Genomic DNA, 27,268 nt, shown 5'->3' with positions numbered 1-27,268 from the left:
AAGTTTCTTAATGATCCTTCCATAAGCTAGGGTACTATCCTATTCACCTCCACCCCATTGTGGACATTGGACATTGTCTCCGGAACTGACGCACTACAATGCTGAGAACTATATTCTGCACTGTGTATCTTCTCCTTTGCTCAACCTATTGTACTTGAGTTTGACTTGATCGCATTTATGACACTCTATCCGATTGGGTTGGATAGCATGCAAAACAAAGCTCTGTACTCGTGACCTAATAAACCTAAATGATGGAAGACCTGTCAGCACCTGTTCAAGAAAATATATGATTCTGATTTAATTGACTGAAAGTGCGTCTGTCAAGTTCAGCACAAATATTGTGGGCCAAAGGGCCTGTCCCTGTGATGTTCTGTTCTATGTGCTAAACCACAAGGTTTGGGTTGAATGCTTGAAATGCCATGTGCAATGATGCATTGGTTTTCACCTCAGTCCTGTTTCGTGATGAATGAGAGGCTGTAAATATTAATAGATTTAAACAATACCTTCCCTTGATTTCCAGAAAATGTCTTAAATTGAACATTAATACAAACTATTTGAATAACTGTTGATTTATTCCCCACTAGATCTATTGAGTTATCCTCAAATATATTTTTAGATGGTCTCTGGTAATATTTCCATCAGGATGGAACAGCCTTTTGCATTTTAAATCTGGATTTTTTTACAGTGTTGCATGGCTGGTAATGTTTGCCTAAAGATTCCCAATGATTTTTTTGGTTTCCTGCTTTCCGTTCCCTTTGTATTTCATTGCCAATATTCACACCTTGCCATTGTCTCTGCTTTAAAACATACACTGACAAAGATTGAATAATTGTTGATTCCACTTGACTTCATTCATTCCGTCTATTTCCCTCTAGCTCAAGTTCATTTTATTCTTTGATCTTCAAAGCACAATGACACGTTTTCACAGTGTGAGGCGAGCTGAATTTAGTTGAATTCCAGATTATTCAGTGGTGATGGCGTGCTATTCACCAAAGCATTGAAATAATCTAAATAAAATCCAAACCAAATTGTTCACACTTCCATTTGCCCCATTACAGGAAGGATGTGGAGGTTTACCAGAATGCTGCATGGATTAGTGGGTATAAGCCACTGGCTTATACACTCATATAAGTTGGACAAACTTTGATTGTTTTCTCTTTGGCATTGGAGGCTGAGGGTAGACCTGATAGAAATACAGTATATAAAATTATGAGAGACATAGATAGGGTCGACCCTCAGACCTTTTTTGTTCCCAGGGTGGAAGTATCAAAGACTAATGAGCATCATTATAATTTAGAAGGGTTTTAACTGGAATTTAGAAGGATGAGGAGGGATCTTATTGAAACATATAAGATAATTAGGGGATTGGACACATTAGAGGCAGGAAGCATGTTCCCAATGTTGGGGGAGTCCAGAACAAGGGGCCACAGTTTAAGAATAAGGGGTAGGCCATTTAGAACGGAGATGAGGAAGAACTTTTTCAGTCAGAGAGTGGTGAAGGTGTGGAATTCTCTGCCTCAGAAGGCAGTGGAGGCCAGTTCGTTGGATGCTTTCAAGAGAGAGCTGGATAGAGCTCTTAAGGATAGCGGAGTGAGGGGGTATGGGGAGAAGGCAGGAACGGGGTACTGATTGAGAGTGATCAGCCATGATCGCATTGAATGGCGGTGCTGGCTCGAAGGGCTGAATGGCCTACTCCTGCACCTATTGTCTATTGTCTATTGTAAGAGGGGCAAAGATAGCAAGAGATGCATGGAACATGCTGCCAGGGGTGGTGGTGGAGGCAGATATAATGGTAGCGTTTAAAAGGCTTTTGAATGGTCACAGAAATATGAAGGGAATGGAGAGATATGGATCATGTGCAGGCAGAAGAGATTAGTTTAACGGCATCATGTTCGGCACGGGCATTGTGGGCCGAAGGGCCTGTACCTGTGCTGTAATGTTCTATGTTTAACCCGATGTCATTGTGAAGTTTCATTTTGTACGACTGTTTAACATATGTTGCGGCATTTTGCCATTTCCAACTTGCTGAATTTTCCTTGGCGTGTTTTTTAAATACTTTTATTTCTTTCTTGTCAGGTGGAGCTTGGTGCAGCAATATTTGAAGATATTGCTAATATGATATATGATTGTGAAGATTGGAAACGACAGTATAAGAATTATCTGCTCAACGTCAAGCTGATTACAATCCCAGAAGCTTCAAAACATGAAATGGTAAAGCAACATATCGAAAATTCTCCATTTGAAATGAAAGGAAAGGAAAGAAAAGATCCAGTGGCCCAAGCAAACAAATAAGATAGATCTGGCTCTGCCTTTGACCCACCCAGTCCATGCAGATCATTGGTCACCCATTCACACTAGTTCGATGTTATCCCACTTTCTCATCCTACCCACAGTCTAGGGGTAAATTACAGACTCAATTAACCTACAAACCCGCCTCTATTTGGGATGTTGGAGGAAACCGGAGCACCCGGAGGAAACCCATGTCCTCAAACGTACGTGTAAACTCCACACCAACAGCACCCGAGGTCAGGATCGCACCCGAGTTTGTGGCGCTGTGAGGCAGCAACTACCCGATGCGCCACAGTGCCACCCTGATTTACTTTATTATTTGCTAATAAATATTTTGATTATGTTACTCTAAATATAAATGCTGATTCAAATTGTAAATTATAATTGTCATATATTTTAAAGAAAATTATCATTAGGTTATGGAGTCAATGAGTTGAATTGCAATGTCAGACTTTTAAGGAGGTCGTTCAGAATACACAGAGAACAGATGCACTCCAACAAGGAAGAATTTTTCTTTAAACATTCTTGACTTCATATATTTGTATTTGATTTAGGAGCCTATGTGAACATAAGTTTGTTGTAAGCCTGCAAAAATGCAAAGAAAATGGGTGGGAGGGAAAAGAAATTGAAAGAATCAGAACGTAAGAAAAGCTATGATGGCTAAACGGCCACAATATGATCAATAAAGCAGTAAAACAGGGATCAACAAAAGATCAATAAAACAAGGAGATAAAGCAGGTGAAAGTCAGTGAGTTACTTTTGGCTTTAAAGTACTTTGTGTTTGTTACTCCTACAGTTGCTTGCACTTCAATACCCTCTCAGCAAGTTGAAGCAGTCCTCAGTCTACTTATCAACTCCTCCCGAGCAAGGTATCTGATTTATTACATTGTATGGTGAACATTTTTTAATTAACATTTCCAGTTGGTGAAAATGACCATTTCTAGCCTGGATTTTTTCATTTTATGAACTTAAGTAATGAGTTCCTACAGTGATTCATCAGCTTCAGTCCTCCAACAGCAAAATGATGCCTTGTTTGTAATTGGAGAGTTCTAAGCACACCGTAGTGTGGGTAATGGTGGCATAGATGGGTTGTACCCAGCAGCTGAAAAAGATTCATGGATAGGTGACGTTTTGGGTCGGGACTCTTATTCAGACTTCTTGAGTCTGAAGAAGGGTCCCGACCTGAAATGTCAGCTATCCATGTTCTCCAGAGATGCTGCCTGACCCACTGAGTTACTCCAGCACTTTGTGTCCTTTCCTGTAAACAGCATCTGCAGTTCCTTGTTTCTACATCAAGCCAAAAAAGATTTGGTGCTGCATATCGTCACTGGCACTGAGTCACACTTAAACTCTACAACAGAGAAGAACCCTTGCATCCTGGGTCATATCTCCCATGCACTCTCTGGTCAAGGGAAGAGCTGCAGCAGCAACGCCCCACTGTCACTGAATCGAATCGATCTAAATGGCTGGAAATGTCAAAGATTCCAGTACGCAGCTTGAGGGTGAGAGGGACAAAATCTCAAGGAGATGCGTGGGACGTTTTTTTTATACAGAGGATGATGGGTGTCTGAAACACGCTGCCAGGGGTGGTGGTGAAGGCATATAAGATGGTGGTGTTTAAGAGGCACTTAGGATAGGCACATGGAAATGCGGGCTTTGGGGGGGGTGGAGGGGGAGGGGAGGAGATATGGATACCATGCTGGCAGAGGGGATTAGTTTATCTTGGCATCATGTTTGGCACAGACATTGTGAGCCAAAGGGCCTGTTCCTGTGCCGAACTGCTCTAGCTTCTTTGTTCTAAATAAAGTACTGAGACAAGCACATCCCAGCCTGACCCACACCTGAATGCATTGGCAGAAAATAGGGCTCTTCTGATGCAAGTTTAATGCATATCGTCAGCTCCCAACAAGCTCAGGTCAGACAGCTAGGCCCTTCTCTCAATAATCAGTTTAATTTTGTACTGTCTTTAACTTTGTATAGTTAGCTAGAGGGGAAATATACTTTTTGCAGAGTCATTTCTCAAGGGAAAAGGTACAGTTTATATATAGGCTGCACGGCAAAAAGCCATTGGACCTGCCTTCATCACAACTATGATCAATGATCAATGAAACGGACAAAGGTTTTGATGCCATGAGGCCATGATTTATCATTCTGCGATGTGGTATTTTATCAAAATTAGTTCATTTGGTGTTGAAACAGGGAACAAGTATCTCGGGCCTTTGTCCACTCATCTACCAATCAACCTCCCTTCCCCGCCTCACCTGTATTCACCCATTCCTTCTCTCCTGAGATGCTGCCTGACCTGCTGAGTTACTCCAGCATTTTGTGAATAAACACCTTCGATTTGTACCAGCATCTGCAGTTATTTTCTTATATTACTTACCAGGCTTTGTCCTACTGCCTCCTTTATTACAGCTTTCTTTCCCCCACCTCCCCACCCCCTAACCACAATTAATCTGAATCCAAAACGTCACCTATCCATGTTCTCCAAAGATGCTGCCTGACCCGCTGAGTTACTCTTGTGCTTTGTGTCTTTTATTAGTTAATTTGAGTAAGATTGTTAATACCTCCTTATTTTGTGCTAGTTCCCAAGAGGAACTACATCGAGACACGTTAAAACCTTCTCACAACTCAAAGCCAGCAGACAAATATCCAATTTTGTTTACTCATCATTGTATCTCTAATATTCATGTACATTATTTTAACATTATTCTGAGTTGGAACATTCACAATATCAAAATCTCACCAAATTCTTACCTCATACCACTCTGCTTTCTTTATAATCTAATGCTGTAGCAACAAACATTAAACTCTCACTCCCTTCATTTACAAGTGCAACCTTCTAGGAGGAATTTTATCATTGTATTTTATAAAATCTAAATAGTAAAGAGAAAATGATGGTGATTACTTCGAAGTATGTTTTCATTAATTCCTTTGCACACTACATTGCAAACATAAGAAATAATTGTTTTGTTTTAAATAGATGCTTCAATTTCTCAAGTCGATATGAGGTATTATAATGATCTAATGAGCCTAATACCTCTGGAGAGTCTCTCTGTGCCTTTAATATTACACTGTATATTGGAACAGGTTTGTATCTGGATTTAGTAACAACGTTGTAGATTGTTAGCGAACCTTTCTTTGATATCATACACAATTTAGGGTGGCACAGTGGAACAGCTGGTAGAACTGATGCCTCACGTGCTGTCTGTGTGGAGTTTGAACAAGCTTGGTGGCGGCACGGTTTAGCGGCAAGGTGGCGCAGCGGTAGAGTTGCTGCCTTACAGCAAATGCAGCGCCGGAAACTCAGGTTCGATCCTGACTACGGGTGCTGTCTGTACGGAGTTTGTACGTTCTCCCCGTGACCTGCGTGGGTTTTCTCCGAGATCTTTGGTTTCCTCCCACACTCCAAAGATGTGCAGGTTTGTAGGTTAATTGGCTGGACAAATGTGTGTAAAAAAAAAATTGTCCCTAGTGGGTGTAGGAGAGTGTTAGTGTGCGGGGATCGCTGGGCGGCGCGGACCCGGTGGGCCAAAAGGCCTGTTTCTGCACTGTATCTCTAAATCTAAAAAAATCTAAAAAAAGCTCGCTATCGCCAAGTGTGTTTCCTCTGGGTGCTCCGGTTTCCTCTCATTTATATTTGGTTCTCAAGATTCAAAGAAAGGTTTTGTTGAAAGAAATGCAAGAGGAACGTTGCATTATTTTGTCACTGTGTTGCAAATGCACAAAACTTTTAGGTCCAAAATGACGTTAATTTGTCTTGTGTGATGCATCACTGTTGCTTCCTTATGTTACAATATTTTAACTATTTTGTATATTTATTTTTGCATTATTAAAATGTTTTAGTTGAATTTTTAACATTGTTACTTTTTTTATTTTGTCAATTGCTTAATCTTTAATAGTATTTAGATCTTTATGATAGTCAGAAATATTGAATGTTCTCTTTGATTTTTGAAAGTCGGCAATGCTGGTGGAGGGGTGGGGTAGAGAGGGGGATATCTCTGGCTGCCCTCTGTTTACAGACGAGTTTTGTGGCCAAGATTCTTTTTGTGGCCTTTCCTGAGTGCTAACCTCTGGGTCCATCTGATGCAACAAGATCGGCCTTTCCATACTATGGGAATGGCAAGAGAGGGCAACAGGTTCCACAAGAGAAATCTGGCATGTGGACTAATTTTTGTAGGTGCTTTGGATGTTCCTTCTGTCCTCAGAAACTGCATTTCACAACAATAGAAGGGTCCCGACCCGAAATATCACCTATACATATCAACATCCCTATAACTTCTCCATCCAACTAGCCAAGATGAATGGGTCCCAACCCGAACAGTATCCTATCCTTTTTCACCAGAGATGCTACCTGACCCACTGAGTTACTCCAGCACACTGTGAAATGTCACCTATCCATGTTTCTCCAGAGATGCTAGCTGACCTGCTAAGTTACTCCAACTCTTTGCAAAAAGGCACCTACCCATGTTCTCCAGAGATGTTGTCTGACCCTTTGAGTTATTCCAGTACTTTGTGTCTATCTTTAGCTATTTTAACAGGTGCACATAGAGATGAGAGTCTGAAGAAACGTTCCGACCTGTAATCCCCTCTCTGTTTCTATCCGTGTTCTCCAGTGCCACCGTGTTACTCCAGCACTTTGTGTCTTTTTTTATAGCTGACCGAGGTTTTTTATTGCCTATAACAGAACAAATGTTTTTGACTTTATAATGCAAAATATTTCACCTTTTTAATGTTGGAATATAAACAACCGGCATAATTACACTTATACCTAGAATTTGATGTGAATGAAGTAACTGTTGCTCTGAGACAGTTTCCAAACATTTAATGAGCATTGATGACTCTGTTATGTGCAGGTTGTTGCAATGGATGAAAATCTAACTCCTCCATGCGAACATGTTCCGAAACCAAGAAAAGATGGTCTGGAGCAGAGTCTGGTAGATCATTTAATATCGACTGTGCTTAGTCTCTCCATATCTGAAGCTGAGAAACAGGTACCAAAATGTACCACATGCCAACATTTCAAAAGCAAAAACGCTTGCTCTATAATCCACATCATTTACTGTATTCTCATTTAAAAACCTCTAGGGGCTATTTAACTTTATTTAAAGTGCCATGCTGTGCTAACAAAACATATACATAAAGTTGTAAAACCATACAGCATTGAAATAGGCCATGCCGACCAAGATGCCTTCCTGAGCTATGGCTGTTTGCTTGCAGTTGATCTGTATCCCTCTCCACCATTACAATCCATTAAGTGTCTTCTAAATCTCATTCCTTATACGTACCAACCTCTTTGAAAGGTCACCTTTAAATCCTACCTCTGTCACATAGAAACATAGAAAATAGGTGCAGGAGTAGGTTGTTCGGCCCTTTGAGCCAGCACTGCCATTCAATATGATCATGGCTGATCATCCAAAATCAGTACCCCGTTCCTGCTTTCTCCCCATATCCCTTGATTCCATTAGCCCTCGGAGCTATATCTAACTCTCTCTTGAGTGAATTGGCCTCCACTGCCATCTGTGGCAGAGAATTCCACAGATTCACAACTCTTTGGTTGAAAAAGTTTTTCCTCATCTCAGTCCTACATGGCCTACCCCTTATTCTTAAACTGTGAGCCCTGTTTCTGGACTCCCCAACATCGGGAACATTTTTCCTGCATCTAGCCTGTCCAATCCCTTTAAGAATTTTATATGTTTCTATCCCCTCTCATCCTTCTAAAGCCCAGTTGATCCATTCTTTCATCGTATGTCAGTCCCACCATCCCAGGAATTAACATGGTGAACCTACGCTGCACTCCCTCAATAGCAAGAATGTCCTTCCTCAAACTAGGAGACCAAAACTGCACACAATACTCCAGGATCCTGTACAACTCCTTGCTCCTATACTCAAATCCTCTCGCTTTGAAGGTCAACATACCATTTGTTTTCTTCACTGCCTGCTGTACCTGCATGCTTACTTTCAGTGACTGATGTACAAGGACACCCAGGTCTCGTTGCGCCTCCCCTTTTCCTAATCTGATACCATTCGGATAATCGAAGGTGGACACAAAATGCTGGAGTAACTCAGCGGGACAGACAGTCCAGACTTCTTCAGTCTGAAGAAGGGTTGGTTTGAAGAAGAGTCTCGACCCGAAATGTCACCCATTCCTTCTCTCCAGAGATCTGCCTGTCCCACTGAGTTACTCCCGCATTTTGTGTCTACCTTCGATTTAAACCAGCATCTGCAGTTCTTTCCTACACCATTCAGATAATAATCTGTTCTTGATCTTGCCACCAAAGTGGATAACCTCACATTTATCCACATTTTACTGCATCTTCCATGCATCTGCCCACTCACCCAATCTATCCAAGTCACCCTGCAGCCACATCGCATCCTCCTTGCAGCTCACACTGCCACCCAGCTTTGTGTCATCCGCAAATTTAGAGATGCTACATTTAATTCCTTCGTCTAAATCGTTAATATCTATTGTAAATAACTGGGGTCCTGGCACCGAGCCTTGCGGCACCCCACTAGTCACTGCCTGCCATTCTGAAAAGGACCTGCTAATTCCTACTTTTTGCTTCCTGTCTGCCAACCAGTTCTCTATCCATGTCAATACCCTACCCCAATACCATGTGTTCTAATTTTGCACACTAATCTATTATGTGGGTCCTTGTGAAAGGCTTTTTGAAAGTCCAGATACACCACATCCACTGGCTCACCCTTATCCATTCTACTTGTTACATCCTCAAAAAATGCCAGAAGATTCATCAAGCATGATTTCCCCTTCATAAATCCATGCTGACTTTGACCGATCCTGTCACTGTTTTCCAAATGCGCTGCTATTACATCTTTAATAATCGACTCAAGTATCTTCCCCACTACAGATGTCAGGCTAACTGGTTGATAATTCCCTGCTTTCTCTCTCCCTCCTTTCTTAAAAAGTGGGATTACATTGGCTACCCTCGAGTCCACAGGAACTGATGCAGAGTCTATTGGAAAATGATCACCAATGCATCCACGATTCCTGGGGCCACCTCCTTGAGTACTCTGGGATGCAGATCATCAGGCCCTGGGGATTTATCTGCCTTCAGTCCCAACAGTTTACCTAACACCGTTTCCAGACTAATGTGGATTTCCTTCAGTTCCTTCCTCCCACTAGATCCTCGATCCCCGAGTATTTCTGGGAGATTGATTGTGTCTTCCTTAGTGAAGACAGAGTGAAATTACTTGTTTAACTGGTCTGCCATTTCCTTGTTTCCCATTATAAATTCACCTGTTTCTGACAGTAAGGGACTTACATTTGTCTTCACTAATTTTTTCCTCTTCATATATCTATAGAAGCTTTTACAGTCAGTTTTTATATTCCCCACAAGCTTTCTTTCATGCTTTATTTCCCCCCTCTTAATTAAACCCTTTGTCCTCCTCTGTTGAATTCTAAATTTCTCTCAGTCCTCCGGTTTGCTGCTTCCTCTAGCCAAATTATATGCCTCTTCCTTGGATTTAACACAATCCCTAATTTCCCTCGTTAGTCATGGTTGAGCCGTTTTCCCTGTTTTATTTTTACACCAGACAGGGATGAACAATTGTTGTAATTCATCCACGCGATCTTTAAATCTTTTCCATTGCATATGCACCGTCAACCCTTTAAGTATAATTTTCCAGTCTATCTTAGACAATTCCATCTCATACCATCAAAGACCCCTTTCTTTAAGTTCAGAATCCTTGTCCCTGAATTAACTGTGTCATTTTCATCTTAATGCAGAATTGTACCATATTATGATCAATGTTGCCCAAGGGGCTTTGCACAACAAGATTGCTAACTCATCCTTCCTCATTACACAATATACAGTCTAAGATGGCCTGCCCTCTAGTTGGTTTCTCTGCATATTGGCTAAGAAAACCATCCCTTATACACTCCAGGAAATCCTCCTCCTCAGTGTTGTTACCAATTTGGTTAGCCCAATCTATATGTAGATTAAAGTCACCCATGATAACCACAGTACCTTTGCTACACGCATCCCTAATTTCCTGTTTGATGCTTCCCAACCTCTATTGCTGTTTGGTGGTCTGTACACAACTCCAACAAGCGTTTTCTGCCCTTTGCTATTTTGCAGTTCTACCTGTATCAATTCTGTAGCATCCAAGCTAATGTCTCTCCTTACTATTGCATTCATCTCCTCTCCCTTTCTGTCCATTCTTCCTGAATATTGAATACCCCTGCACGTTGAGCTCCCAGCCTTGGTCACCCTGGAGCCATGTCTCCGTAATCCCAACTACGTAATCCCATGTCCGTTAAGAACTAACTGTGCATTCAATTAATCGACCTTATTACGAATGCTCTGTGCATGAAGGCACTAAGCTCTCAGGTTTGTTTTAACATTCTTAGCCCTTATTGAATTATGATGTAATGTGGCCCTTTTAAATTTTTGCGATTGATCTCTCTGCTTCCACTTTTTCTTTTCTCCCTTCTACCTTTTGCTTCTGCCCTCATTTTATAACTCTCTGCCTCCCTGCATTGGTTCCCATCCCCCTGCCATATTAGTTTAAACTCTTCCCAACAGCACTAGCAAACACTCCTCCTTGGACATTGGTTGCAGTCCAGCCCAGTTTGTACTGGTCCCACCTCAACCAGAACCTGTTCCAATGCCTCAGGACTCTGAATCCCTCCCCCTTGTACCATCTCTCAAGCCATGTATTCATCCAAAATATCCTGTCATTTCTACTCTTACTAGCACGTGGCATTGGTAGTAATCCAGAGATTATTACCTTTGAGGTCCTACTTTTTAATTTGTTTCCTAACTCTCTAAATATGCTTTGTAGGATCTCATCCCGTTTTTTACCAATGTCGTTGGTACCTACGTGCACCACAACAACTAGCTGTTCCCTCCCCCTACAGAATGCCCTGCAGCCACTCCAAGACATTCTTGATCCTTGCACCAGTGAGGCAACAGACCTCCTGGAGCCTCTTTGCGACCGCAGAAACAACTATCAATGTATAACAAAAGTATAAGAAAATAACTGCAGATGCTGGTACAAATCGATTTATTCACAAAATGCTGGAGTAACTCAGCAGGTCAGGCAGCATCTCGGGAGAGAAGGAATGGGTGACGTTTCGGGTCGAGACCCTTCTTCAGACTGATGTCGGGGGTGGGACAAAGGAAGGATATAGGTGGAGACAGGAAGATAGAGGGAGATCTGGGAAGGAGGAGGGGAAGGGAGGGACAGAGGAGCTATCTGAAGTTGGAGAAGTCAACGTTCATACCACCGGGCCGCAAACTGCCCAGGCGAAATATGAGGTGCTGCTCCTCCAATTTCCGGCGGGCCTCACTATGGCACTGGAGGAGGCCCATGACAGAGAGGTCAGACTGGGAATATCAATGTATAACGCCTATCTATGTATTCAAGAGAGAGTTAGATATAGCTCTTAGGGCTAACGGAATCAAGGGACATGGGAAGAAAGCAGGAATGGGGTCCTGATTTTGGATGATCAACCATGATCATATTGAATGGCGGTGCTGGCTCAAAGGGCTGAATGGCCAACTTCTGTGCCTATTTTCTATGTTTCTTTGTTTCTAATTCCCCTTACAATGGAATCATCTATCACTACAGCTGTCCTACTCTTTTTCCTGCCCTCCTGTGCAGCAGAGCCCTCCATGGTGCCATGAACGTGGCTGCTGCTGCCTTCCCCTGATAAGCCATCTACCCCAACAGTATTCAAAAGGGTATATCTGTTTTGGTGGGAGATGGCCGCAGGGGACTCCTGCACTATCTGGCTTCTCTTGAGCAGTCTGGTGGTCACCCATTCCCTCTCTGCCTGAGCAACCGTCACCAGCTCTAGGTGAAGACTAGTACTGGTCCCACCTCTCCTTCACCTTCACCTGCAGTGTGGCCAACTCACTAAACGTGCTATCCACGACACCCTCAGCATCGCGGATGCTCTAATGTGCATCCATGCGCAGCCCCATCATCGCCCTGCAGCTTGCCAGGAGCTGCAGCTGGACACACTTCCCACACACCTAGTCGTCACGGACACTGGAAGCATCCGTGATTTCCCACATTGCACAGGAAGACCATACCACTGCGCCGAGCTGTGCTGCCATGACGTAACCTGTCATTTAAGTTAAATTAAATCAAACTAGTTTCACTGGGGATTTATTTTACTCAACATTCCTCACACAATGCAGGGGCCCAGTCTCTGCCTAGATCACTAAATTGTATAGTGTAAAAAGGAAAGGAATTACTCACATAAACCTACTTACCAATCACCCTTTGTGATTGCCAAAGACTCCTGAGCCAAAGACTTACACTTTACTTCCCAAGGCACTTCACCTCAGCAAGGCCGCTCCGAACAGGCCTCTCCACTAGACCTACCCGTGCGCTTCAATTAATTGGTCCTGATGTCACAACCAATTCCCTCGCTCGCTCCTCACAGCTGCCGCTCGCTCTCCCCACAGCCGTGTCAAATGCTCAGGCTGGCTCCTGCAGCTCATTTTAAACTAACCACACTCACAACTCACCTACTGTCCCGGTGTCACAGCCAATACCCTCGCTCTCTCCACAGCCATGCCAAATCATTGAACTCTAGTTTTACACAACCTACCCTGGGAAACAAACTGTAATCATCCACCTTATCTATGACCCTCATGATTTTCTAAACCATAAGGTCACCCCTCAGCCTCCTTCACACCTTCCAATCCTGCCAATGTCCTTGTGAAACGTTTCTGCGCCCTGTCCGGCATAATCACATCCTTCCTACAGCACAGTCGCCAGAACTGCTCACAATATTCCAGTGTGTAGGAAGGAACCGCAGATGCTGGTTTATACCGAAGATAGACTCAAAATGCTGGAGAACCCATTCCTTCTATACATAGTTGCTGCCTGTCCGGCTGAGTTACTCCAGCAGTTTGTGTCTATCTTCACAATATTCCAGTGAAGCTGATAAAACAGACCTGGATCTGAACTTGAACCCAAAAGGCCAGTCTGGAACACACATCGGAGTGGGGTCTTTTCCAGCAGGATATCTCATCCCTGAGTCCCTGGTCTAGAGAGGGCCTCAAGACCTGGTGCTGGAAGTGCCCCTATGGTCACGAAGGTGGTGGCCGGATGTGATTCGTATGTGCCTTCGTCATAACCTGAGTTGTGATGAAAGCAAAGGCAATTTAAAACAATAGACAATGTTGAAATTTATACCATAATGAATCGTAAAGATGTTTTGAGTTGTGGTTGTTCAGAATGTTTTCTAAAAGCTCGCTTTCTTCGTCCTGCACGCATGTGTTAATCAATGAACTTTTGTTCCACAACTGTCACACCAGCACATCCCTAAATAAACAATTATTTTTAAAAAACTATTTTTTAACATTCATATCTACTTAATGGGATCTTATCGAGAAAAAAACCGAGTATGGATTACCTTGATTATTTTCCCCATTGAAACTTTTGCACAGAAAATTGTTGAAGAGCTCAAGAAGCCACAACGCGCACCTCAGAATGAACAGTCCACAGAACTGTCATCTGCCAAAATAAAACAGGTAACCCTCTCATTTTTTTCATCATTTGAATGCTGATTTTCTGTTCCCTACCTCAACCTCCTTGTGGGTTCCTTTACACCTCTATTAAGTTATATTTGAAACAGAACTTAGTACCTGATAAAAAGAGACAGTTAGGTGGAGCCTGGTGAGGTGGGTTGGGAGAGAGTAAACCCCTAACGTGGTGAGAGTGAGAGAGCATGAAATGGGACCGTCACTGACTAAGGTCTGCGGCTGAGATAACAGGGAAATCTTCATTCATTCTCCAGTTTTAGAGTAGGTGGATTTTTGTACTTAAATACAACAAAAAACAGAAATCAAATTTTTGTCATTATTTCTTGTTATTGTGATGTACGCAGGATGAGGAGACTAATGAAGACAAGTTTTTGCCGGGTGAGGAAGGCTCTGAGCAATTGGTCCACGAGGAAGAGGAACAGGTACCCCCCTCGTTCAAACTACAGCCAGAACAACAAATATCCCTCGAGTTTATGCTTCTCTTATTTTATTTTAGTTTAGTCTATTACTATTGTCACCTGTACCGAGGTTCAGTGAAACGATTTCTTTGTTGCTTGCTATCCAGTCAGAGAAAAGACTATAGGAGATTACAATCAGGCTGTACACAGTGTGCAGATACAGGATAAAGGGTTTAGTGTTTAAGTTAAAGTCCAATAAAGTCAGATTAAAGATAGTTCGAAGGTCTCCAATGAGGTGAATGGGAGGTCAGGACCGCTCTCTAGTCAGTGATAGGACGCTGATATCAGCTGTGACGAAACTGTCCCTGAATCTGAAGGCACGCATTTTTAAACTTCTGTACCTCTTGCCTGATGGGAGGAGGAAGAAGAGGGAGTGACCAGGGTGAGACTGGTTTGTCTTCTGTGAATAGAATCTGATTTCCATTCAACATTTAACGAACGTTGTGCGCCAGACTTTAGGCCTAAAGTTTATGAGGATCAGTACAAATTCAGTGTTGTAATAATAATATAGGGAACAGATAGTAATGGCAGGTGGGCGAGTGGAGCACTGAGACTTCCCACCACTACTTTCTAAAAAGACACAGTGCTGAAAGAGATCTGCAGGTTAGGCAGCATCGGGGAAGGGAAATGAACATAACATTTTGGGTCAGGACCTTTCATCAGACCATCTTTTAGAATTTCCGTTGTAATTTCAGATGAAGGGTTTTACTCAAACTTCTTATTTTATTTCAATGGAAAATCTACCTATTAATGTGTTTCCGGTATGTTTTTAATCTATTCATAATCCAAACATGTATAACTTTTGCTCTAATCTTCAAAATGGTAAGTAAATAATTTAATCCTTAAAATACTGATATGTGAAACTACATACTGATATGTGAAACTACTCTCCATGAATAGATTTTTTAAACAATTAATTTGATGGGCGTGATAATGCTTTTTTTGCAAATTGATATTTTTACACAGAGCATAACTGAGGAGATAAGCAATTCTGAACAAATACAAGAACATGAAAAGCTGAAACAGCCCCTCCTTCTTAATCTCCATGACACTATGACACAACGGACACACCATCTGAAGGTACCGAGGCTTTTTCATGTGGGTATGCTGTTTGCTTTCCCAATGGTTCCATCAGGCTGAGAATTATCATTAATGTACCCTGGATAAACTAGTCACTCTTTATTTTCTTCAAAGTTATTTCACAACTGGTGACTCTGGATTTAATGTCCGACTGCAAAGCTCCTAAGTAGCCTGCAGGGCACTTACTGGAAGCACCATTTCTTGAGAATGTTTCTTGAGAACCCCTTGATTTCTTGTACTTTCAGAGGTTTACTGCAATTGACCATAGTCGTATCTGGATTCCAAAGTTTAGTCTAGTTTGGTTTAGTTTAGTTTAGTTTAGAGATAAAGCGTGGAAACAGGCCCACAGGCCCACAGCGTCCACTACGACCGGCGATCCCCACACACTTAAATAATCCTACGCACACGAGGGACAATTTACAATTATACCAAGCCAATTAGCCTACAAACCTGTTCATCTTTGGTGTGTTAAATTGCAAAAATAGGTTGCCAAAACTAGAGTGTATTCTTCAGAATTGGTCGCTCATGGGAAAGTAATAGAGGAGACAGAAGTAAACTCTTCTGATGGGAGAATCCAGATCCGATGAAAATTCTATAAAAATTGCAGCCAGGCCTTTCAGGGCTGCAGTTAGAAAGTACTTTAATGTCCCAAAGCTGTTTGAAATCTGGAACTTCCTTTTGTAAACAGCAGCTGACACAAGCTCATGAGCCAAAACATTATGACCACTGACAGGTGAAGTGAATAACATTGATTATCTTGTTACAATGGCACCTGTCAAGGGGTGGGATATATTATGCAGCAAGTGAACAGTCAGTTCTTGAAGTTGATGTGTTGGATGCAGGAGAAATGGGCAGGAGTAAAGACCTGAGCGACTTTGACAAGGGCCAAATTGTTATGGCCAGACGACTGGGTCAGAGCATCTCTGAAACAATAGACAATAGACAATAGGTGCAGGAGTAGGCCATTCAGCCCTTCGAGCCAGCACCGCCATTCAATGCGATCATGGCTGATCACTCTCAATCAGTACCCCGTTCCTGCCTTCTCCCCATACCCCCTCACTCCGCTATCCTTAAGAGCTCTATCCAGCTCTCTCTTGAAAGCATCCAACGAACTGGCCTCCACTGCCTTCTGAGGCAGAGAATTCCACACCTTCACCACTCTCTGACTGAAAAAGTTCTTCCTCATCTCTGTTCTAAATGGCCTACCCCTTATTCTTAAACTGTGGCCCCTTGTTCTGGACTCCCCCAACATTGGGAACATGTTTCCTGCCTCTAATGTGTCCAATCCCCTAATTATCTTATATGTTTCAATAAGATCCCCCCTCATCCTTCTAAATTCCAGTGTATACAAGCCTAATTGCTCCAGCCTTTCAACATACGACAGTACCGCCATTCCGGGAATTAACCTAGTGAACCTATGCTGCACGGCAAGGCTTGTGGGGTGCTCCCGGTCAGCAGTGGTGAGTACCTACCGACAGTGGTCCGAGGAGGGACAAACCACAAACCTGCGAGAGGGCATTGGGTGCCCAAGGATCATCGATGCGCGAGGGCAATGAAGGCTATCCCGTCTGGTCCAAACCGACAGAAGGTCTACTGTGGCACAAGTCACAGAAAATTTTAATGGTGGTCACGGGAGAAATGTGTCACAATACACAGTGCATCGTATGGGGTATGCTGCGTATGGGGCTGCCTAGCCGCAGACCAGTCAGAGTGCCGATGATGACCCCTGTCCACCATCGAAAGCGCCTGCATTGGGCACACGAGCGTCGGAACTGGACCTTGGAGCAGTGGAAGAAGGTCGCCTGGTTCGATGAGTCCCGTTTTCTTTCAGATCACGTGGATGTGTGCGCTGTTTACCTGGGGAAGTGATGGCACCAGGATGCACAGTGGGAAGACGAGTGTGATGCTCCGGGCAATGTTCTGCTGGGAAACCCTGGGTCCAGCCATTCATATGGACGTTAATTTGACTCGTGTCACCTACCTAAACATCGTTGCAGACCAGGTTCATGGCAATGGCAGTGGCCTCTTTCCGCAGGATAATGCACCCTGCCACACTGCACACATTGTTTGGGGATGGTTTGAGGAACATGATGAAGTGTTCACGGTTTTGCCCCGGCCTCCAAATTCTCCAGATCTCAAACCGATTGAGCATCTGAGGGATGTGCTGGATCGACAAGTCCGATCCACGGCGGCTCCACCTCGCAACTTACAGGACTTGAAGGATCAGCTGCTAATGTTTTGGTGCCAAATACCACAGGACACCTTCAAGGGTCTTGTAGAGTCCATGCCTCGGTGGGTCGGCGCTGTTTTGGCGGCACACGGAGGACCAACAGCATATTAGGCAGGTGGTCATAATGTTTTGGCTCATCAGTGTATGACATCAATGTTCATTTTAAACCTGAGATGGGTGGATTGTGTCTAGCTATATTTTTTAAGGAATATAGGGAAAAGACAAGTTTGTGGAAGTACACCACATAATACCAGTGCTTTTTTTGTAGTAGTATGTGTCAGTATAGCGTATTGGCACCTCTAAAATGTTAAACATCTTTATTTTGTTTTCCAGACAGGTGACACATATGTTTATTAATCATACGTACTGGCACTTTTATTTCTACAAAGAAAGCACTGCACAATATTGTGATGTGTATTTTAATCGTTCTAATGGCCAAATAGACTATTCCATCTCCTGTCTCATTTCGTCCCCTCTTCCTCATTACAAATTGTAGAGATAAAACAGTTTTATAAGAAATTAAACATTTGCATCTTGCTACTGTTACAGGTAATTCATGACTTTGATCCTGCCAAAGTTGAGCAGGAAATGATGAAAATGTTACCAGTGGCGACGTCTCTTAATTTTACTCCTTCTGCGCATGAAGATAAACGATTGGCCAATATTCAAGACCTTATGTACCATTGTACCAGTGGTAAGATGTGACAACATGGTTCACTCTTTCCATTATTTCAGTAAGGTTATTACTTAATTTGTTTATGTTGATTAACAAAATGAAAATTGACTCTTGTAAGTTGCCACAAGTGTGTAGGTGAGTGATAGAATCTGGGGGAAATAGTTAGCAGGAACGTTGATGAGTAGCACGGTAGCGCAGCGGTAGTGTTGCTGCTTTACAGTGAATGCAGCGCCGGAGACTCAGGTTCGATCCTGACTACGGGTGCTGCACTGTAAGGAGTTTGTACGTTCTCCCCGTGACCTGCGTGGGTTTTCTCCGAGATCTTCGGTTTCCTCCCACACTCCAAAGACGTACAGGTATGTAGGTTAATTGGCTGGGTAAATGTAAAAATTGTCCCTAGTGGGTGTAGGATAGTGTTAATGTGCGGGGATCGCTGGGCGGCACGGACTTGGTGGGCCGAAAAGGCCTGTTTCCGGCTGTATATATATGATATGATATGATATGATATGGGGAGGGTAAAAAATGGGATTCGTTGCAGGTCAAGATGGAATTAGTAGGCGGCAGGGTCTGTTTCCATGCTGTATGACTCGATGAGTTTTCTTTGTAAAATGTAAGCTTAAGATTGCAGAAAAAAGATATTAAACCTGAAAATCTCCATCACTTTAGAAAGACCATTAATCATTTAACATTTATTAGCACATGCCCAAACAATTAAGAAAGCTTGGTGTTTTATACATTCACATCCTACAGCATAATTTGAGGACTGCAGTTTAAAATTGTTACTTAAAATGTTGCTTTAGCACATTAAATGTTAACACTAGATTTATAATTGTAGTGTATTTGATATCATGTCCATTAAAACATTTGTGTTTAATAACTGAATAGTGATGAAGAAATTCTTTTTTAAATTTATTGGGTTCATAATTTTCCATTGTAAGAAAACATGAGGATGATTTGCTGATTTGTCTGCTGTATTCCTCTCTATAATCGGATGGAAAGGGCAGCACAGTGGTGCAGCGGTAGAACTGCTGCCTCTCAGCGCCAGAGACCCATTCAATCCTGACTCATGGTTGCTGTCTGTGCAGAGTTTGCACATTCTCCCTGTGACCGTGGGTTTTCTCCAGGTCCTCCGGTTTCCTCCCACACTCCAAAGACGTGCAGGTTTGTAGGTTAATTGGCCTCTGTAAATTGTCTCTAGTATAACATTGAACTAGTGTACAGGTGATCAATGTTTGGCGAGGACACGTTGGGCTGAAGGGCCTGTTTCCATGCTGTAACTCTAAACTAAACTAAACTAAACTGTTGTGAAGAAATTTGGGCACATTCATTCCCACTTAGTCTGCCAATAACCGTTTCTGCATAGATCATTGTAAGTAAATGTTGCCGGAAGCAATTCATACACTACCGTGCTCTTAGATAGGCACATGGATATTTAACCAAAATCCAGACGGGAAATTATTTAGAGCTTAATTTTGCTCCACCACAGGTCTTTTCCTATGCGTAGATATATGCATTTGGTAGTATTGTTATCTTGGGATCAGAAATCTGTGGGTTTTCCAAAGATGGTTATGGAAGGAGATACAATAGCAGCATTGAAGGGGCTTCCAAATAGGTTTGCAGATATGCAGCGAATGGAGGGACATGGGTCACATACAGGCAGAGCAGAGTAGTTTAACTTGACATCATGTTCGGCACAGACATTGTGGGATGAAGGGCCTGTTCTTGTGCTGTACGTATTGTATGCTCAAACCTGTGATGAACAAGTTCACCACTGTTCCTATCAACATACAGTACATCATTAAAAAACATTCATTTGTTAAGCATTTCATTGCTATTTAACAATCATTGTACTTGAAAAGCATTGAATGAAATTCTCATGGAAAAAAAGACATGAGGGAAACCAGAAACTTCCTTTCTATTGCACTTACAATAATTGAGTTTATGTGATTCATGACCATAACTGTGTCATTTTAGTTTTGTTGCTAACATAGTTCCAGCTGGTGGTCCATGAAGATAACATCATTGGAGGCTGGAAATCCAAAACGTAATAAAAAATAGCATAGAAAAACAGAGCAAATGTTTCAGGTAGCTGATCGGAGTTGACAGTCTGTGTAGTTCATCCAATTGACAGGTTGTACTTTGTATTCCTTTAGAGAAGGTGACGAATTCTGAAGTGGAAAGAACTTTCAAGCAATTCTTGTTTGAGAGCATGAAGTTCACCAAAGTGGATGCGAATGGAAAATTGGAAGAGAAGGAGGACATGTTGGAGGAGATGCCTGAATCGCCATACATACCCTGGGATGACCCTGTCAGGTTTGCAAAGGAAATGAAAGAAATTGCTAATGCCAAGATGATGCAGGCACCAAATGATTATTCAGGTAATCCTTTCAATGGGAATGAAATTACTTAAATCAATCTGTTTTTAAATATGTGTGTTGTGCCAAGTAGATATAGAAATTATAAACTGAAGTTATTGATGATAATCTTTCTGACTGCTGCACGTTAATCTTCTGTTTAGAATTAACCATAAATCATTTAAATAATCACGTAACAAGATATACAATTACAAATTTACAGTAGGGAAAATAATTAATTATTTAATTAATTAATCTTAACTTTGCGTCATATACAACAAATAGTACAACACATACTACAGAGAACAGTGCAGTATAGGAAGGAATTGCAAATGCTGGTTTACACCGAAGATAGACACAAAATGCTGGAGTAATTCTCTGGATAGAAGGAATTGGTAAGGTTTCGAGTCGAGACTCTTCGTCACACTGAAAGTCAGTGGAGAGGTCACGCATTCCTTCTGTCCAGAGATGCTGCTATAGAACAGTACAGCACAGGAACAAGCCCTTCGGCTCTTTCCCACAAGTCTGTGCCGAACATAATGCCAAGACCAACTCTTACACGTAATCCATATCCCCAACTTCCCTGCATATCCATGTGCCTATCCAAAAGACTCTTAAAAACTCCTTTAAATGTTACCAGTCACCTCAAAGCTATGCCATCTAGTATTTGAGTTTTCCACCTTGGGAAATAGGTTCTGACTGTCTACCCTAACTATGCATCTCATAATTTTATATACTATCGGGTGTCCCTGCAACCTCGTGTTCCAGAGAAAACAACACAAGTCTGCTCAATCAATCCCTGTAGCTAATGCCGTCTAGTCCAGGCATCATTCTGGTAAAAATATTGCAAGAAATATTTTGACCAGTATCCTAATATATAATTACAATGCTTTAATAATAATTCTATTTGCAAACAAATGTGTGGCTGAAACTCTTACTCTTTTGGTTTGAGGAATAATGTAGATGAATTGAAGAATAAAAAGTTTGTTTGTGGGCTAGGGCAGTATTGGTCTGAACAGCGGAGTAATGTTTGAATCAGCAATATACAGACTTCTCCTAATGTTGTTAACTCAATTAAATTGCTTCTACTCTGTACCTATGCAAAGAACATAAAATATCGGAGCAGAATTAAGCCATTCCCCATGAGATATACTCTACTATTCAATCATGAGCGATCTATTTTTTCCTCAAAACCCTATTGTCCTGCCTTCTCCCGATAACCTTTGACACATTTGCTAACCAAGAACCTATCTGTATTCACTTTAAAAACGACTTGGTCTCAACACACATTTATTGCCACACTGTTTAAATGCCACGATTTATTATACGTTCTGTCCCATCATGAGTGACATTGGAAATGTTCAGGAAAGAGCTCACCATTACAATCTAAGCAGTAAAGCTACTGCTTCGCAGTGCCAGAGACCTGGGTTCGATCTTGACCACAGGTGCTGTCTGTGTGGAGTTTGCATGTTCTCACTGTGACTGCATCGGTTTCGTCCAGGTTCACCAGTTTCCTCCCAAATCCCAAACATATGTGGTTTGTAGGTTAATTAGCCCTCTTTAAATTGTGTAAGTAGCAGATGAGAAATTGGGAAAACATAGAACTAGTGTGAAAGGGTGATCATAGGAAAGTTAATCTGCAAGTCGAATTGGTAGTAAAGAAAGCAAAGTCAATGCTAACAATTATTTCAAGAGGGCTTGTATACAAAAAAAGGGATGTAATGTTGAGGCTCTATAAGGCGCTGGTAAGGCCACGTTTGGAATATTGTGAGCAATTTTGGGCACCATATCTGAGGAAGGATGTGCTGACTCTGGAGAGGGTCCAGAGGGGGTTTACAAGAATGATCCCAGGAATGAGTAGGTTAATCTATAATGAGCGTTTGTCGGCATTGGGCCTGTACTCGCTGGAGTTCAGAAGAATGAGGGGGGACCTCATTGAAACATACAGAATAGTGAAAGGCTTGGATAGAGTTGATGTGGAGAGGATGTTTCCATTAGTGGGAGAGTCTAGGACTAGAGTTAATAGCCTCAGAATTAAAGGACGTTCTTTAGGAAGATGAGGAGAAATTTCATTAGTCAGAGGGTGGTGAATCTGCAGAACTCCTTGCCACAGAAGGCAGTGGAGGCCGTCAATGGATATTTTTAAGGCAGAGATAGATAGATTCTTGATTAATACGGGTGATGTATCAGCCATGATTGAATGGCGGAGTAGACTTGATGGGCTGAATGGCCTAATTCTACTCCTATTCCTTATGACCTTATGAGAATGTGTATATCCCACTTGTGAATTAAATAAAAGAATAACTTCCTTGCTTACCTCAATTTCTCTTCCACTTTCCAAGCCTAGCCTCCTTTTCCATCATAACACTGACAAGTCCCTTCCCAACCGCATCACGTGTTATATTGCAATTTACCTGCTGCACTACAGAGAGCTAAAATCTACGTACTTACATTTTCTGGAGGAAAATCCAAAGCTTCTTCGTGCATTTGATGTTTTTTAAAACAGGTATCTGCTTCCTTCCCGTTCAATAACATTTGCTAAAGTTTCAAATTAAATTCTTCAGGGGAAACAGTCCGCAACAATAATCAGATTATTTTTAAATTGTCCTAATGTTAAATACTGTTTTGCCCTTCTGAGATAATTTTCTTGGAAGTGAAGCAATTGTTGGTACACAGTAGCTGAGTTTTCATTTTTCCTTTCCAGAGGACCTCAATACCAAAGGCTCTGAAGAAGCTGACGCATACCCTTTAAGCTTAAATAGACAGCATTCGAGCAAATGCAAAAGGGTCTGCAATAATTCACCCAGTTCAGGTATTAATCATTATTTTTGTACTCCATTTCTCCAAAATTAAATTCACATTAATATTAATTCATAAAGAGCCGCACAGTGGCACAGCTGGTCGAGTTGCTGCCTCACAGCGCCAGAGACCCGGGTTCGATCCTGACCTCAGGTGGTGTCCATGTGGAGTTTCCACATTCTCCATGTAACCGTGTGGATTTCCTCAGGGTGCTCTGGTTTCCTCCCACATCCCAAAGCCATGTGGGTTTGTGGGTTAATTGGCCCTCTGTAAATTGCTCCTTGTGTGCAGGGAGTGGATGAAAAAGTGGGATAACACAGAACTAGTGTGAGCGGGCGATTGATGGTGGACTCAGTGGGCCGAAAGGCCTGTTTTCATGCTGTATCTTTCAATCAAGCAATTATATCAAAATCAACGTTACAAATATATATCTCGGGCATTGTGGACTGACGTTAGCGATTTAGAGTCTAAAATATATAATGAACTGAGCAGATAAAATTAGAAGAACCTAATTATCTTAGCGAAGGTTACATTTTAGATTGATTTCAGCAAGATTTTTGCCTATCATCTACCATAATTATTCCTCATAGTGTTCATTTTATTTGTGTAAAGAAGACTTTGCATGTCCATGTTGCCTGTGGGAGTCTTCCTCACGTTGGAAATTCAGACCAACGCTAACCATGAAATAGCTGGAAGATCTAAGGCAATGTGGGATAATTATGCACTGCCAGTTTCTCAAAGCATCTCCCCAGTTCTGCATCTGTGTAAAAATACCCCTTCACTGTGTACAAAAGGTACAAAAACACTAAGAGTTTAAATTTATTTTCAGAACAACTTGCAAGTGATTCTGAAACGATGGAGAGGGAAAGCAGAAAAGAGTGTTTAATTGAAAAGGTATGAAAACTGATAAGAAATGATGAGGCGAAAAGCACACTTATTTGAATGTCATTAAGTTATTCCACAGACCACTTTTTGCACAACGGAGGCATTGCAAATTGATTGTGCAATTCATCATTAACCAACATTGAATCCCTGCAAGTGGCTGTCTCCACACAAAGAGCTGGACCACTGACAGGCTTCCACCGTTCAATAGTCCGCCTTTGGTCTGGTCATTCAGTGCCATTTTTCTTTTTTTTTAAAGACACAAAGTGCTGGAGTAACGCACCATCTCAGGAGGACATGGATAGGCGATGTTTTGGGTTGGTACCCTTCTTCAGACACTTCTCCAATCTGAAGAACAGTCCCAACCCAAAATGTCACCAATCCATGTTCTCCAGAGATGCTGCCTGACCCACTGAGTTACTCCGGCACTTTATGTCTTTTATGGTAAACCAGCATCTGCAGTTCCTTGTTTCTACAGTCTGCTGTTTTTCATTTGTTCTTTTTAAAGCATATACACGTGGAGTTATTTTGGCCTTGAACTCCTGGCTGCAATCTTGCCTGCATTTGCTTGGGCCACGGTAAAAGTAGCTATGCATTTCTTAGCTGGAAAACCCGGAATTTTAAATATCTGGATGGTAAATGCAGTAAAGCTTTCAAGGGTGAGGCTCACTTTCGGTGTTCACCAGAGCCTACTAATATCTCTGGAGTCACTGGAGGGGCAAAAAAAAATTCAATTGTTCAGTACCGAGCAACTCCCAACAACTTTGTTAAAAGACAGGTACATAGATAGGAAAGTATTGGAGGGATATGGAGCAAACACGGGCAAGTGGAATCAGCAAAGATGGGCAATTTTGGTCAGCATAGACGTGTTGGACTGATAGGCCCGTTAACATGCAGTATGTCTCTAGGACACTCTAAGTTTAAAACAATCTCAAATTCTACCTGGCAATCTTAAATATTAGCAATTTCATTTCAGAAATGTTGGTGCATTAAGAATCATTGTTGAAATACCCGTTTTGAATCTTGTGACAATTTTTATCCTACTTGTACCTTTTAATCCAATTTTCAAAATGTAATTAGCATCTGTCAAGAGAGAATTTGAAGAACAGAGCATTTCTTTATTCTCATTAGATTAAAGATTACAGTCTAAGGATTGATATAGAGGAGATCGAGAAACTGCAGCTCCGATCACTCACAGAATGGTGCTATGCTGAGCAACATGATCCATTAGTGCTGAGACAGGTAACTTAAATATTATTTCCAGTAAACATGAGGATTGCTTTCACTTTACATTTATGATTATATTCTACCGCATTCTGAAAGTGCAGGAGCCCTGAGACAAAGAGATCAGAATTGGAGTGAGTTGAGTGAGTTTAGTTTATTGTCACTTGTACAGTGAAAAGTTTTTGTTGTATGCTAACTAGTCAGCGAAAAGACAATACATGTTTACAATGGAGCCATCCACAGTGTACAGATACAGGATAAAGTGAATAACGTTTATTGCAAGATGAAGCCAGTAAAGTCTGATAAAAGATAGTCCAAGGGTCTCCAATTAGGTCGATAGTAGCTTAGAACCGCTCTCTAGTTGGTGAGAGGATAGTTCAGTTGCCTGATAATAGCTAGGAAGAAACTGTCCCTGAACCTGGACGTGTGCATTTTCACACTTCTGTACCTTTACCAAGGTACACTGCACAGGGTTGGAGAATTAAATTACAGGCACATGGGATTGCCCTGTGGACTGGAAGTAGGCGCTACACACAGCGATCACCCGGTCTGTGCTTGGTTTCTCCAGTGCGGAGGAGATCACATCATGAGCACCACAAACAGTGCAGTCCATTGGAAGTAGCGCAGGTGAGTCAGTTTCAGCTGGAAGGACTGTTTGCATTCCTGGATGGTGGGAAGAGAAGAGATAAAAGGACAGGTATTACATCTCCTGCACTTGCCAGGAAAGGTGAGAAAGGGAGTGACTGGTGGAATTGGAAGGACTAGGGAGTCATGAAGTAAACAATGTCTTTGGCGTGCAGGAAGGGGAACCTGGTGCTGGAATATCTTTGAAAATGATGGTAATAGTGAAGTATAATGTGTTGAATGCAGAGGTTGGTAAAGGGGAAAGTGAAGGCCGGGGGAAACCTTGTTCTGGCTGAATAAAGTAGATCCTGATAGGCAGGAAGGAATATGGTGGCACAGTGGCGCAGCTGGTAGAGCTGCTGCCTCACAGCACCAGAGACCAAAGTTTAATCCTGACCTTGCTCTCTGTGTGTGGAGTTTGCACGTTCTCCCTGTGACCGTGCGGGTTCGCTCCGGGTGCTCCGGCTTCCTCCCAAAAGCGTGCTGGATTGTAGATGAATTGGCCTCTATATATTACCCCTCGTGTTTAGGGAGTGGATGAGAAAGCGGAATAACATAGAACTAGCGTGAATGGGTGATTGATAGTCAGCGTGGACAGTGGGCTGAAGGGCCTTGTTTCCAAGCTGTATCTCTAAACTAAACTAAACAAAACTTAACATTAATATTACAAGGAAAAAACACATAACTAATACATACCATGAATAGCTTTAAAATCTTATACAAGAAAAAGGCTTAAAAATTATTCATAATAGTAATAGTTATGTATTTTTGCCTTTCTACATTCAGACATTTCTACATTTCCTTTGGTGCTTCTAGTGTAAACTGGTTATCTGGCTATTTGGGGGACTCCTGACAACGGCTGCGGTCTATACAGAGTTCCAGTTTAGTTTATTGTCACGTGTACCGAGGTACAGTGAAAAGCTTTTGTTGCGAGCGAATCAGTTAGCGGAAAGACAATACATGATTGCAATCGAGCTATTCACAGTGTACAGATACATGAAAAGGGAATAACGTTTAGTGCAACATATAGCCCGGAAAGTCCAATCAAAGATAGTCCGAGGGTCACTAATGAGGTAGATGGTAGTTCAGCACTGCTCTCCAGTTGTGGTAGGATGATTCAGTTGCCT

The 27,268-nt window shown here is 42.1% G+C and overlaps 1 protein-coding gene across 10 annotated transcripts in view; it reads left to right on the top strand.

Annotated features, from left to right (window-relative positions):
* LOC144598733 (sperm-associated antigen 17-like) overlaps positions 1 to 27,268 on the top strand; it is a 134,003-nt gene that overhangs the window by 18,221 nt on the left and 88,514 nt on the right. For 9 of the 10 annotated variants that reach the window (XM_078409083.1, XM_078409085.1, XM_078409086.1 and 6 more), the window contains 12 exons: positions 2,077 to 2,211; positions 3,086 to 3,158; positions 5,273 to 5,379; positions 7,146 to 7,283; positions 13,719 to 13,802; positions 14,159 to 14,236; positions 15,239 to 15,352; positions 18,132 to 18,276; positions 20,412 to 20,636; positions 23,317 to 23,424; positions 24,241 to 24,305; positions 25,425 to 25,535. In XM_078409083.1, coding sequence (XP_078265209.1) covers positions 2,077 to 2,211; positions 3,086 to 3,158; positions 5,273 to 5,379; positions 7,146 to 7,283; positions 13,719 to 13,802; positions 14,159 to 14,236; positions 15,239 to 15,352; positions 18,132 to 18,276; positions 20,412 to 20,636; positions 23,317 to 23,424; positions 24,241 to 24,305; positions 25,425 to 25,535 — 1,383 coding nt within the window. The remainder of the gene's footprint in view (positions 1 to 2,076; positions 2,212 to 3,085; positions 3,159 to 5,272; positions 5,380 to 7,145; positions 7,284 to 13,718; positions 13,803 to 14,158; positions 14,237 to 15,238; positions 15,353 to 18,131; positions 18,277 to 20,411; positions 20,637 to 23,316; positions 23,425 to 24,240; positions 24,306 to 25,424; positions 25,536 to 27,268) is intronic. The other variant, XM_078409091.1, reaches the window with a different exon arrangement.

Source organism: Rhinoraja longicauda, chromosome 12, assembly GCF_053455715.1.
Source record: "Rhinoraja longicauda isolate Sanriku21f chromosome 12, sRhiLon1.1, whole genome shotgun sequence".
Classification (NCBI taxonomy): Eukaryota; Metazoa; Chordata; class Chondrichthyes; order Rajiformes; family Arhynchobatidae; genus Rhinoraja; species Rhinoraja longicauda.
The sequence above is the reverse complement of the archived record's forward strand: the minus strand, read 5'-3'. Positions and strand labels throughout refer to the sequence as shown.